The following is a 14,093-nucleotide window of genomic DNA, read 5'->3' on the forward strand; positions in this document are numbered from 1 at the left end:
AATTTTTTTTTTTTTTATATTTAACTAAAGAAAAATTGTAATAGAAAGCTGAAAAATATAATTTTTTTCATTTTGACGTAGATCAGATATTCGGAAACAATATGTACAATTGTTCCTTTAATTTCTTTTGTAAAACTTTGAACAATTGGTCCGAGAATATAGTGTTATGGATCGATTTAGAAGTTTACAGGGCTATGCAAGGTATATTAAGCTATAAAAACACATTAAAACATTAATCTCCCATCAATATTTGTGAATACGCAGTAGATTTACTAAAACAATGCAATAAGTTACTTTTTTCTCTTTCTTTCAAATTAGAGTAAAAAAATGTTTTTGAAAAAATCATTAAAGGATCTTGTAAGACATTTATTTCAGTTTTTGGAACTACTTTTACATTCTCTGTTATTGGTTGCTGAGATATCGATGATTATAGTCAGATGTAACTAAAAAATAAACAAAAACGAAAAAAAAAATAATTTTTTTTTCTCGCGCTATTTCCTGCGCTTGCGTGATAACTGTATCTCAGAAAAAAAATTTGTCCAAAAATCTCAAAACTTAATGCCTTAGAATGATTTTTTAAAAATCTAGATACGATTATTTTTCGATAAGAGACAGCCTTTCAAAACTCAGCAAAAAATTTTGGAAATATTTTTGTTCTTTTAATTATTTTGAGTAATGTATTTGGTTGTAACTAAAAAAAAATACATTGAAGGTTTTGGGAAAGTATTTCGTAACATTTGAGATATCTTACATAACAACATATAATATAATTAGAAGCTGATATGGCTAGTTACGTCATAAGTAACTAGTAAGAGATACAATCAAGTGTCTATTATTAAATGCAACGTTTATTACCGATTATAAATTATTTTTCTAATTTTCTCAATCGTCAATTTAAAATTTCACTGTGTATATTATTCATTTCTTCGACTCAAAGCAATCCATAAAGAAGTCATTGCGTCTGTCGGATCCACATTTAATCCGGGCTAAAAAATCGAAAACATTCATGTCTTCATGCAAACAAAAATGAATAATGATTTCCTTATTTAACAAGCCGGAAAGTAATGAGGATTTATTGCAGCAATTCGTTACGTTCTGTGATTAACGGTTAACACACACATAGACGCCCGCTATTAAAACACATCTGTTCGGTATAGATTTTTGTTGGAAAAAGCACGACGAAAAAAAATACACTCACCATCTCGGCTCATTCCCAGTCGAAGACATTTCTGCAGTCGGCAGTATTGACATCGATTCCTATTTACCCTGTCGACAACACAGTTTTTATTTCTAGGACACTGATAGTTTACAACTGAACTCTGTGATCTTCGGAAAAACCCCTTACATCCCTCACATGTAATCACACCATAGTGAACACCGCTGCTCTTGTCCCCACATACTTTGCACGGGATTATCTCGATTTGTGCTGAAACAGAAAATAAATACATTAGAAATTTAAAATCTTGACCCATTTTTCAAAAATGCCTAGGGTGATAAGAAATAATGCGCCGTGTCCCTGAATAGAAATACTCATTACACAAGGATAAGTCGAGATTTTCTATACAAGGACGTGCTCTATACTTAACAAAATGTGTTTCATTAAACAATTATTAAAGCAATATGGCACAGCATTACCAAATAAATATTAAACTCTGTTCAATTAATTTAAAAAAGGTTTTATTGTGGAGCTTGAAATAATCAAAAAGCTTTTAATGATAAAGTAGACAAGGAACGTTGGCGTAAATATTGCACGTGTGTTTAATTGGTTGCCTAGCTTAACAAGAATTAATTTGGAATAAATTGCCACTTGCGATAAAACAGGCACAATATCTAATTAAAACATCACACTTCATAAATATATTGTAATTACGCGATTTAAAAGTGTAATTAATTTGCAATATGTGTTTAAAAAAAGTACGAAGATTGTAACTAAAGAAAATTATGTGTCTAGGGAAAATCTTTTTCCACTTCTTGCGGCTTCTTATAATTTTTAAGTATATACATGTGCAAAATTTTATGCAGGCGTAGCAAAACAATAAATCATTTAAAACATGTAAAAGAGATTATACATATTTTGATGTGAGCGAGTAAAATTCGTTATTGAACGGAAGTTCATATCACTTAATTCTGAACTGCAAATTAGCTGTCAAGGTCGCGATTTACTCTAGTATTATTTTAAGAACATGATAATGTTTCGTATTTACTTTAATATTAAATAATTTGTTTTATTATTTTTACTTGATTTTATTATTAGAGGTGTATAAAAATAGATTAGAGAAAAAAATAAAAATACATTTTCGCTTGTCTGGTCTAACTTAGTGTCATCGACTTTATTGAATGAATGAGTCAAACTTATCTCGTGTTTTATTTCGCTTATATTTTGGCAATGTTATTCACCTTATTGAAATAATTTTTTAAAGTGAGACCACTTCTGTTGTAAGTTGTCTTTGTTGAGCGCATTATCGATTTCCAGCGTGACAAGACAACTCAACACAATGCGAGTGAAGTCACATATTCACGACTTAAATTTCAGTTTCTTTGTAATCATGCAACAATGTTTTTCTTTATCAGTGCAAGAAACCAAATTTACGTAAATGATTACAGAAAAGGATATTCAGGAATTAAATTCGCTTTTCATGTTTTCTATCCGGGGAAAAGTTAAAATCAATTTCATAATGTGGAGGCTGTATTACCATTAAAAAATCAATCACTTTTAAGTAATGGATTAAAAAATGTCGGTGATAACAGAGTTGACAGACCACACAGATGTGTTTAAATGAAATTTGAGATACATCATTGAAAGAGTTAAGACCTCCAGTGTTGTCCAAAGACAAAAATGAGCCATTGTTGATTTAACCTTTTCAAACAATGGAAAATATTTCTTGCAACTTCCTAAGCCTTGTATCAAACGGCAAATGCTAGTTAACTCTATTTTACAACAAATAACATTTTCAAGTTTAATCTGTCAATTAGCCGCAGTACCAGAGACAACTAGTGGTATTTTGTAATCTGGTCAATCTAACATATGTTTTTCTATTTTAAAGACGACACCGAGATGAGTCAGTTTCGAACGAAATTAAAAATTCCGGGAGAGAACATCTGCGTTCCCATATTTGTCTTAATGTCAATCTGATAAGTCGTTTCGCGATTTGAGGGAATATATCCGAAACCGAAAACGTTCTTCGTAACATCAAAGGTCGATGACAGTTGTTGTCATCATAACGTCAGCTGTTGATGAAAAGCACGAACCTCTGATGGAATTGGCGCTTTTCTTGTCATCCTTGTCGTCGATTTGGGGAGGTGGGGTTGCTGAATCCGTCGAAGAAATATTATCTAGTCTAATATCTCTTGAATCAGTCGGCCAAGTTTCCCCACCACTGAACAACTCTTGAAAATTGTCCATTGTACAAAAACAAAAACACTAAAAACGTTCGATCACTTGCACCTTGTATAATAAATCCAGAAATGCGTCGCATGGCCGCAGCCACCAAATTCGCCACTCACAAAAATTATGAAATGTCTCACTATTATTTCACGCAGGATCGATGATCTAGTTTAAGGTCGATATTGACGACGTCGATTTCCATCGTCAGACACCTGAAACTGAGAAAAACACGAACGAGGAAGATCGATCACGTTTTTACTCATCAGAATGAAGCGCAAAGTTTCGGCTTCATTCTGCACCCAACCTGTGTCGGTGCTAATCAATTTGGGATGGTTCATACATGAGTCTTTACTCAGTAGGAGTGTGATAAGGCGCCGTACAAGGGGTCATTGGTAAATTCAACAAAGTAAAATCTGGCTGCGCGCGGAGTCAATGACCCCCTCGAGAGAGGAGACACACGCACAACGTTTGAGAAAATTTCGAAAAATCACGACAGGACTACCAACTTGAAAGTTGCAGTGACGGAATGAAAAAAATTTGAGAGGGCGGCACATTAATACGGTTTGTTTAGTTCAAACCAGCATAAAGTACGACGGTTTGTGTTTGGAGGCGCGGCAAGCCATTGAACTCTAGGTTGTTCACCGCCGAATATGGTTGAGCGAGAGATGCGATCGTTAATACGGGAGAATTCCGAAAAATGACCACCAACGGAAAAATCATCGCCTTCAAGACAATGTCGGTTGCGCACTCGTCTATTTTTACGCGAATGTGAACGACCGATTACGATAAAACAACAACATTATTATCAATAATCATTAAAATTTAAGTGCACGCGGAATTTTTTCCCTTCGCCCAGTGCTGCCAATCTTCAAACCCCAAAATTTCACATTTCATAATTACACTCGGCTCAAGACAAGAGTTTCACTTCAGCTATTTTATATATCTCAGTGTGTGTAATATTTATTGCAAAACACTGCCTTCGAATTTTCCCAGAAAATCCACACAAACGTCACACAAGCCGTTATTACAGGTAACTGTCACTCACTGCACTCGAGAATCATCAAAAAATTGAGAAAAACAGCCACTGTGCTCAAGTGGGATTTTAATTAAATCCCTGGGACACTGCGCGAGTTCACTTGCCGTAGCGGACCTTGCCGTCGATATCTTGCGAAAAACCGGCACATATTTTGGACATTTTTTAAGAAAGTCTGCCCTAGCAAATTGTCCATGTATCTGTGTAGTAATATGGGAATTCACTTGGAGCGTAGACCGACTGCCAGCATTTCGTCCTTATCTAACACATTCAATGTAAATAAAAACGTAGGTCTTAGCGCCGGCTCCGTGACGTAGCTGTATCCCCACTTGGACGCGGGTTCAACGACCCCACCATATATACACTATGATTGTGTATACTCTTCGGACTCGATCGCTCAATATCGATGAGCTTCGCTTTTTTAATAAGACAAAATTTGTCTTTTTCATTAGTTAAACAATCGACATCTCTTGGAGATGCGCACATATGATAAAAACAGGTGGAAAATGTACCAACAGATAAGGGGAGCCATTGACACCGACGACGATGAGGACGATTCCCGGTTCAAACCAAAACATATGACCGATTACGTATACACACAAAAAGAACACTGATTTTTTTGCAGTTTATTAAATCTTATCTTATCACATCTGCAATAAACGGCGACAGTTCACTAACCCTCTGACACCTGAAAATATACCCCGAATATATTCGGTCATTGCCTCCACAACAAAATTATGACAATAATAAACATTGCGTTTTTTTCACAAAGGTCAACATTTTTGGCAATCAAAAATAAAAACTAAATGTTGACACTTCTCGTTCAATTTACAACGACAAGTGCCTAAATGGGCGTAAAACTCAGTCACTTAACTGTGCAATCACCAAGCAAAATAAGTGAAATAGCTGGCAAAAAAACTGTTACATACTGCATACCTTCGATTTTACATCATTCCCACTTAAGGGGGAATTTTAAAACAAATTTAATGTGCACTTATCTAGTGGCCGCCGTTATTTTACTTTTTATACATTTAGAAAGTCCGATACATAATCGTCTTAAATTCTCTATTAATAATAATTGAAAGGGTGAGTGGATAAAGGTGTCATGTGCATTAACCTATATTTGGAGTTATAAGCATTTTAATATAATTTGCCGGTACTTTTTTCTAATTTGTTTTAGGTAAACAAAATCACATGATACGAGTATATAAAAGCCTATGTGAATATTGTTTCCTTGTTATAAGAAAACTTAGGTAATTATGTTTTTTTTAGATTTTTTAACGATCAAATGTACATGACCCCTTCATCCACTGTAATGCATTAGTTTATATTATTAAAAAAATGTTAAAAAAACAAACTTTATTTTCTAATACCAGATGAATAAAAAGTATAGAACCAAACGTTTTTTGCTTAAACGATTAATTTTTTGGAAAAACTAATTGATGAACGATAAAGTACTTTAAAGATGTGATGTTTTATCAAGAATAAAATTTTCTTTTGTTTTTGAGTTCTATAAAAAAAAAATTTTTTAAATAGCAACCCACTATAAAACTATTTTTTTCATAAAGGTTATGATCTGAGAATTACAACTATCTTCTTCATATTTAATTAAAAAACAATTTTTTTACATAAATTGCAATTTTCAAAAAAAATCGCATAATTCAAAAACAAGACAAAATTTCATTCTCAAAATACGACCTCATTTTTTATATTACGTTAATTTATATTAATTATTATTTTCTGGAAACAAAGGATTAAAAAAAACGCTTGGTTCCATACTTTATATTCACCCTGTATAAACTTTGCGATAGCTATTGGTTTTTCTCTTTTCTAGCGTTTTCAAACATTTTTCAATAAAAAACGCAATTATTTCGCAAAATTTTGTCAAGAATACGTCGGAAAGTAATTGAATTAAGTAAAATTAGTGTTATTTGTGCTTTTTTAAAACATTTACTTATTATTATTTTTTTATTTATTTAAACATATTTAACACCTTTATCCATTGTTTATTCAACAATCCAAGTTGTACATAAGGCCTTTAGCATTTGGTAACAACACTTAAAAGTTTTTTCGATAAAAGAAAATTGCGAAAACAATTGTTTCAAAAGAAATACTAGTTTTCAAAAAAATATTACATAATAAATATTTCATAAATAAAACTGAAGCCTAAACTTGTGTTCTGGACCCATCTTTTTAATTAAGCAAATGACATTATTGCTCATTACCTCAGAATTATTTAAATCAAATTTCCGTAAACCGAAAACAAATTCAAGAAACTGTAATTATTCGGAGATAAGAGTCATCAGATAACACTTTGGTGGGCCCGATTCGTATCGGTCGTTCGCTTAACAAACAACACAGATAATAAAAAAATAAATAATTAACATTGTGTTCCTGAATGCGTAATTGTGTTAAAAAATAACTTTTATTTGCCAACAACTCGTTATCGTTTACATTTTTTTATTTAATTTTTAGTTACACGATTAAAGTGTCCATTTATTTTAACAAAATGTCGCGAAAACTCTGCATCGTAATGAAAGTGAGGCGAGAGGGGTTATGCAAATGGATATTCAAAAATTTTTAGTTCATAAATTGAAAACAATCAGTTCAACCGCCGACAAAATTACTTATTCAATAAGGATATTGGGCAAAGTTGGGGCAATTCATAATTAAAACGTAATACAACCGCTAAATAATATAAAATTACAGCTCGGAAATGGCGACGGCAATAAAATTTGTCCACGCCACGAGCAGGAAGTGGAAGTTGTCTCGCTCAGATCTAGTAAATCTCGACTTTTAATCAAACAAACTGGCAACTTCCGTGGTGAGTTTACAAGAAGTGATCTGTTTCATCTCGCGAAAAACAATATACAAGTGACAAAGGAAATCAAATGACACATTTTGCAATTTTTCAATCATGTCATTGTGGCAGAATCTCGTTGACAAGTGCGAAAATTACAAAAACAAGACAAAAAAGAAGCTGCACAATAATTGGAAACACTTCCCATCAAACCTAAACAATCAAGTTATTCTAAAAAGTATCAGGAACGTCAAAACATTCACCTTTGTGCCATTTGGTATACTAATAGGAGGGGCAACATACTGGTATTTTTTTTACCCCAAAAAATCAAAAACATCTCGCAACTCCACACAACAAACTTTTCTGAAATTTGCCACTGTGGAATACAAAGGTCAAATTTATATGACACCTAGTGATTTCCTCAATTCTGTGATTGAACTAAACCCAAAAGTGCGTCGCAACAGAAGAGTGAAACTCACAGATCGACAAATAAAATACATCAGAACAGGAATACCCACCCAAATCAAGAATTTCTTCTCCAAACTTCAAAATAACGGAATTATTTCATACACAGAGTATTTATTTCTGTTATCACTCTTAGTTAAATCAGTCGCTGATATTAAAATTGCCTTCAAAGTGTTAGACACCGACGAGAGTGGAGGAATCGATAAAGATGAATTTTTGGTAATGGAGAAAATTTTTTCCCGTTGCTGGAAAAAAAAAGTTGCAACTCAGGACGAAAGCGGGCTTCAAAGTAAACACTCGGTGGATACAACCCTCACTATATATTTTTTTGGATCAGATGGAACAAAAATTTTAACCTATGAAACTTTCAAGCAATTTGTTACTAATCTACAGAAAGAAATACTCGAATTGGAGTTTAATCAATTCTCTCATGGTACTTCTATCAACGATATATATTTTGCTAAACTTCTTATAAGGTACACTTATTTTGACAAGGAGTATGACTATGATAATTATATCGAACGCCTTTTGGTCACTGCAGAACGAGAACCATCACGGCATCAAGTCATCACTTTTGAGGAATTCTACTCATTCATGATTTTTTTACACCGACTTGAAGATTTTTATTTGGCAACAAGATACTACACAGAGGAGAACCCCCAAGTGTCTCGACAGGGTTTTCATGATATTTTTAAATTATTGGGAGGACATAACCTGACTTGGCATTTGATAGAGACACTTTTTAATATTTTTGATGTCGATGGTACCGGTTATGTCAACTATCGAGACATATTTGTGGTTTTAAATGATCGTCTGAATCGAGGCTTAACACGCCATGCTAGAAAAAGTGAATGGAAAGAATTTAAAAAGTGTGTAAGAAGGGCCACAAATCCAAATCCTGGACTAGTTTTTTAAGAGATGTTGTTATAAGTAAAAATCAGGAGGGTGGACCGTCATCAATTTCATTTTTCCATTACCAACATAAAAGTGAAATAAAAAATTCTATCACAATGTAAATTGGAACAATTAAAGGGTCTCTAAGAATGGTAGCCTTGAACATTAATTTACATACAGGGTGAATATAAAGTATGGAACCAAGCGGTTTTATTTTTAATCATTTGCCTCCAAAAAATAATTAATATAAATTAAAGTAATATAAAAAATGTGATCGTATTTTCAGAACGAAATTTTGTTTTGTTTTTGAGTTATGCGATTTTTTTTTTGTCAAAATTACAATTTATGTGAAAAATTTAATATAAAGCAGATAGTTGTAATCCTAAGAGTATAGCTTTTATGAGAAAAATGATTTTATAGTGGGTTGCCATTTAAAAAAATATTTTTTTTTGTAGAACTCAAAAACAAAAGGAAATTTCGAAAAATTTTATTCTTGTTAAATCATCACATTTTTATAGTACTTTATCACTCATCAATTAGTTTTTTCAAAAAATAAATAGTTTAAGCAAAAAACGTTTGGTTCCATACTTTTTATTCATCTGGTATGTACTTCAACTACACCACTTAAATGTCATGTTCGAGTGAATTTGTCAATTTGACATTGACAGTAACATTATTGTCGTCGTTGAAAGTCTTTTTGGTATAATTTGCAAGTATTTTTCGTTGTTGGGTTGATTTCTTGTTTTTGAGCGTTGTCTAAGAAGTCCATTATTTAATCAAGTAATTAATAGTACAAACTGAAATCGTCGCATTATTTTGACTCTCACATAAGTAACTTTCTGGTTTTCATAAGATCAGAATAAAATCTTAACGTTTATTGTTTGTTTTGGAAGGATTACTTGTCTATGCTCCTTATGTTTATGATGATTCCTATTTATGAAATACAGATTTTACATCCGTTTTCTTCTCAACTTACCCACTGTTCTTTAGGAAATCCAAAATCTGCATTTTGGATGTCCGAATAGGAAATCTCCGAAACTAAAAGTTTTAGCCAAAAACGAGTAATACATGGACATCATTTTTTGAGAAAATAATATTGATTAAAACCGCATCCCGCTATCGTCTTTTGTTTTCGGCTTATAGACAAAAGTTGACATGTTGGCGAAATCTAAAAAAATTCATATCTTCGTTATTATAGAAGATACGGATTTGAAATAAAGTTATTATACAGGCACTTTTTTACGAGGAATTTAATAATGTAGTTAACATTTTTTTCAGTTATTGGTTTAGTCGTAATAAGATGAACTTGTATTTTTTTTAATGGAACTCATAGGCGGCTACGGCAATTTTGAAAAGCTTATTTTTTTCTGATCTAAAAATATATATATTTGTAACAGAATATTTGTTTATAATTATACTTAAAAAATGAAATACATATTTTGTTTGATAATAGTTGGCCATGGAAAAACTGTTTCACTCCAAATGTGTAAATAATAATCAATAAGAGTTTTGTGAACTGTAGAATAGATGAAAAAATAGATACAATTATAAAAATTATAAAAAAAAAAAAATTTAAGTATTGAACGAGTAATACGAGCACCTCAGAAGAAAATTATTACATATTTTTAAAAAATCCAAAAATAGGAAAAACAAATGTGTCAACAGTCAACACAATTAGAAAAAACATTTTTTTGATGATCTAATGAAGGTAGGATAACGTTTCACATAGACGGAATTTGGGTATTTGAAYAGCCATATCRTCATTTTTGTSWYATAWAAWATATWTKWTWKWRRARWWWWARMGSSKYTTTMTTWYWMMAYWCTATGTATCACTAGAAGTTACAATGGTAATGTTAGCTTGTTTAAAAACAAAGAAATGTTATTAGTCGCCAATAAGTTGATTTACAATTTATTTTGCATCTTTTTCATTACTTAGTGCTTAGAAAACTCTTTCATTAGTGACACTGGTTGAATATAATATAGTTTAAATCCTTTTAGTTGAAGATGCAACATTTTTTCATGGCCAACTGCGAACAAAAATCAAAGATAATTTTTTGCTAAAAATGTATCATAATAATCTGTTACAAATAGTTTATCTTATTACGGGTAAACAGACAACTAAAAAAAAATTGTTAACTACATGAACGTCATTTCGAATCTATTACATTAAATTTTAAATGCCTTTGCAAAGAATCGTACAAAGCAACACTTTCATCAATAAACAACTTCTAACTCGTAGATATTGAACCTAACGTCAAAAAATTGACCGGTCAACCCCCGTGATTTTCCACATATTTGTGTTTTTTTGGCAGGACCCCAAAACTTGGCTCACCCTGTACATACTACAATCGTCAGCTGTTGTTTATTTAGCATTAATGAAACCGACAAAGTATTTTATTTTATTTACAATTGCAAAATTAGCGATAATTACTACATTTTGTTTTATGAATGGCTGAATGTCCCCATAAAATGGGGATTTGTTGGTTACATTTTCCAAAAACGCTGTTAAATTATTAGAAATAGTCCAATTGTTTGTTGTCACGTGAAAAATCGCGTTAAGAGAAGACCTAGTCGTGTCCGCGATCCTAGCCGATCTCCCATATGTTCAGTAAGTAGGTCACTAAGCTGCCTCGCGAGTTAGGTCATTGCACCGCACAGCTCGTTGGTTGCCTTGTCGGACTTGTAGTCGCCATTGGCGTGCAAGACTGGGATCCAATATCCAATAAAAATCCAAGATGGGACAATTTTTTAAACGAGCTGTGTAAATCCACCTTTCGTTTAGAAAGGACGTAAAAGAAAGTCGTCGAACTGTTGTTACATAAAACTTGAATCCGATCTGTTTTCTTATATAGACTTTATTGGTGTTTATGGATAATCGACGATTTTTTTAAGGATGCATTTAAGCCGTTACTAGGTCAAAATGCCGCTACTGTAGACACTAGACGCAATAAACCTATCCAACTGTACTTCACAAATTACTCGACTGACGTTTTTTTTCAAAAGATGACAAGTGAAATGAGAACGAATCACATGTCGATAAAAGTGCGAAACTCAAGTTTAACAACTAACTAATCGACGAGACAAGATTTTAGGTCAAAAATTTTTTTAATATCTCGGAATATCAAAGTGCACGCTGATTATGTCAGAATGTATTGTTGACGATTTTTCATTTTTCTTCGGAATATTTTGCTGTCGGAATTGACAATAAAATGTGGGTCACTGTTACCCACTTGTTTTTTAATACATGTTCAAAGCTCACTTTCAATCACTGGAAATTAACAACTTTTTCGATTGTACTCAGTAACAAAAATCGCAAAGTTGGAATTGACATGACAAAAATAATTAAAAATATTCAAATATTCAATTAGTGATTCGGTTGATCTTGTCGAGGATCTTGTATAATTATACAAGGTGTTTCAAAAGTATCGTACCAACTCTCAAATGGTAATAGAAGACTTTCAGCTAAACATAAAAATGAACCCAGATTTTTTCAAGCCTTTTTTTTGAAAAAAACAAAATTGTTAATTTCCATGTTATTGTATAGGCTTCTTAGCACTTGTGAAAAAAACCTCAAACAATTTTTTGTAAACCCTGTATAACAAAAATTTGTAGAGAAAAATATAAAATTTCTGAGCTACATCGATGTCGAATGCGATTGAGGAGAAGAAAAACAACAATTTAGTAATTCATCTCATGTAACAAATTAAAATATAGTTTTTTGTTGGAATTTTTGCTTCGGGTACTATTACACTACTTTTTAACCACAGATTCTTGGAAATAAGGGGCCGACAGCTTTAAAGAACTTGTACAAATTACAATTCAAAAAAAAATTCTTGGAAATTACAGTAATTCCAATAATCAAAAGTAATTCAATTATTTTCAGTTTGAGTCCTATGATTCCAAATTAATTTTCGAAATTACAAATTAATTCCAATAATTCAGTGTATTTTTTAGAAAATTCTAAACCGCAAACATTAAAATTTGTTTCAAAAATTGTCAATTTGCCCATTAATTTGATAAAAATTTGGTCTTATAGAATACCAAAAAATTTGCAACTAAAAAGGTGTACCATCAAATTATACAGGATTCCTAACTAATCCTCAATATTTCCATACAATTTCCAAAAAAATCTGATAATACTAGTAATTCTATTACTATACGTATGTACCTAATTTAAACATGACTTTAATAATTCCAAATAATTCAATGTCAATTCCGTTAAAATTCCTAATATTTGTATGTACAATTTTGTAGGTACGATTTTAGTCTTTAATTGACTGCCTTTATTAAGTATAGTGAGTCTAAATAAAAACATGGTAACACAACATGGTGAAACTTCCAGGGACGTATAAATTGAATAATAATTTCAAAATACAGGGTGTCAGAACTCGCGCCCCAGAGAAAAATTTGAAGTAAGATAAGATACCATGAACATGGAAAAAATGTTTAAAAAATTCTATCTGTCAAAAAATTTTGACATTTATTCTTTAGTAAAAATACAACAATTTTGCCTAAAACAGCGACAAATAACATTAAACAGAGTTACAATTTAAGATACAGCTTTTCTGTTTCCTCTTCTAATAGCTTGTAGCAAAAAAAAACTTCGAAAATTATTTTTCCAACAGTAATAAAGTCACATACAGAATTTTTTAAACATTTTTTCCATGTTCTTGTAATCTTACCTTAGATAGTATTTCTCTGGGGCGCGAGTTCTGGCGCACCCTGTATATCTGCGTTTCTGTAAGTTTCTGCGTTAAATATTGATTAAAATAAATTTTCGGGAGTTCTACTTACTATATCCTGAAAATGTTCTGCCGTTAGTTAATATAAGTTTTGACAACACACTAAAATATTGACCAAGAAAGTTCAACTAGAACAACGTGTATAATCTTGGCTGTAAAAAAACCCTATGGTTAAGAGTTTATGTTTGAGTTTTTTTTTTCAGTTTAATGTACAACACTAAGTACACCTAAAACATTTAACTCTGTACTTAATCAAACATTTCGACATACTATTTATCATGGTTAAAAATGTTGTTGTATGTTGTTGTAATATGTGTATTTTATAACGATTTTTTTGTAGGTAGATGAGTTCATTTGAAGTATGTACCTGCTTGAACCTGCTTCTTAATTAATCATTAAAGTGTAATTAATTTTAACATTTTAATAAAGCGGGTCGTAAACTAAGTGCGTAGATTGTAGACGAATGCAATCTTCCAATTTATTTGAGCTCCCGTTGAGCTCAATGATTCTAATGAAGAGTGATAAATGAGAGTTGGATTTCTCACCTCTTACATTCACATAGATATAATGCAATACATATTTATTTACTCCATATATTTTTAACGTAATGTCTCAATTAAAACAATGTGTTTTCTTTGTAAGAAAATAGCACTTACTTGGTGGTAAACACAAAGGTCAGGTCGATATATCGATTCGGCAAACATATCAATTAATAATGTCACAACTTTACACTTTTACTCCCTCGTGTTGAGGTAAGATGTGTTTGATATTATT

The 14,093-nt window shown here is 31.7% G+C and overlaps 1 protein-coding gene and 1 long non-coding RNA gene across 6 annotated transcripts in view; one reads left to right on the top strand and one right to left on the bottom strand.

Annotated features, from left to right (window-relative positions):
• LOC123012163 overlaps positions 1 to 14,093 on the top strand; it is a 61,730-nt gene that overhangs the window by 29,488 nt on the left and 18,149 nt on the right. The window lies entirely within an intron of this gene.
• Positions 1 to 14,093, bottom strand: part of LOC123012161 (probable nuclear hormone receptor HR3) — a 79,081-nt gene that overhangs the window by 8,792 nt on the left and 56,196 nt on the right. For 2 of the 5 annotated variants that reach the window (XM_044409993.1, XM_044409992.1), the window contains exon 3: positions 1,199 to 1,426. In XM_044409993.1, the coding sequence (XP_044265928.1) occupies positions 1,199 to 1,426 (228 nt within the window). Of the gene's footprint in view, positions 1 to 1,198; positions 1,427 to 3,249; positions 4,666 to 14,093 lie in introns of those variants that run through there. The other 3 variants (XM_044409991.1, XM_044409994.1, XM_044409990.1) reach the window with 3 other exon arrangements.

This window comes from Tribolium madens, unplaced genomic scaffold, assembly GCF_015345945.1.
Source record: "Tribolium madens isolate multiple individuals breed KSU strain unplaced genomic scaffold, Tmad_KSU_1.1 Scaffold_91;HRSCAF=231;Tcas5.2_LG7, whole genome shotgun sequence".
NCBI classification, from domain to species: Eukaryota; Metazoa; Arthropoda; class Insecta; order Coleoptera; family Tenebrionidae; genus Tribolium; species Tribolium madens.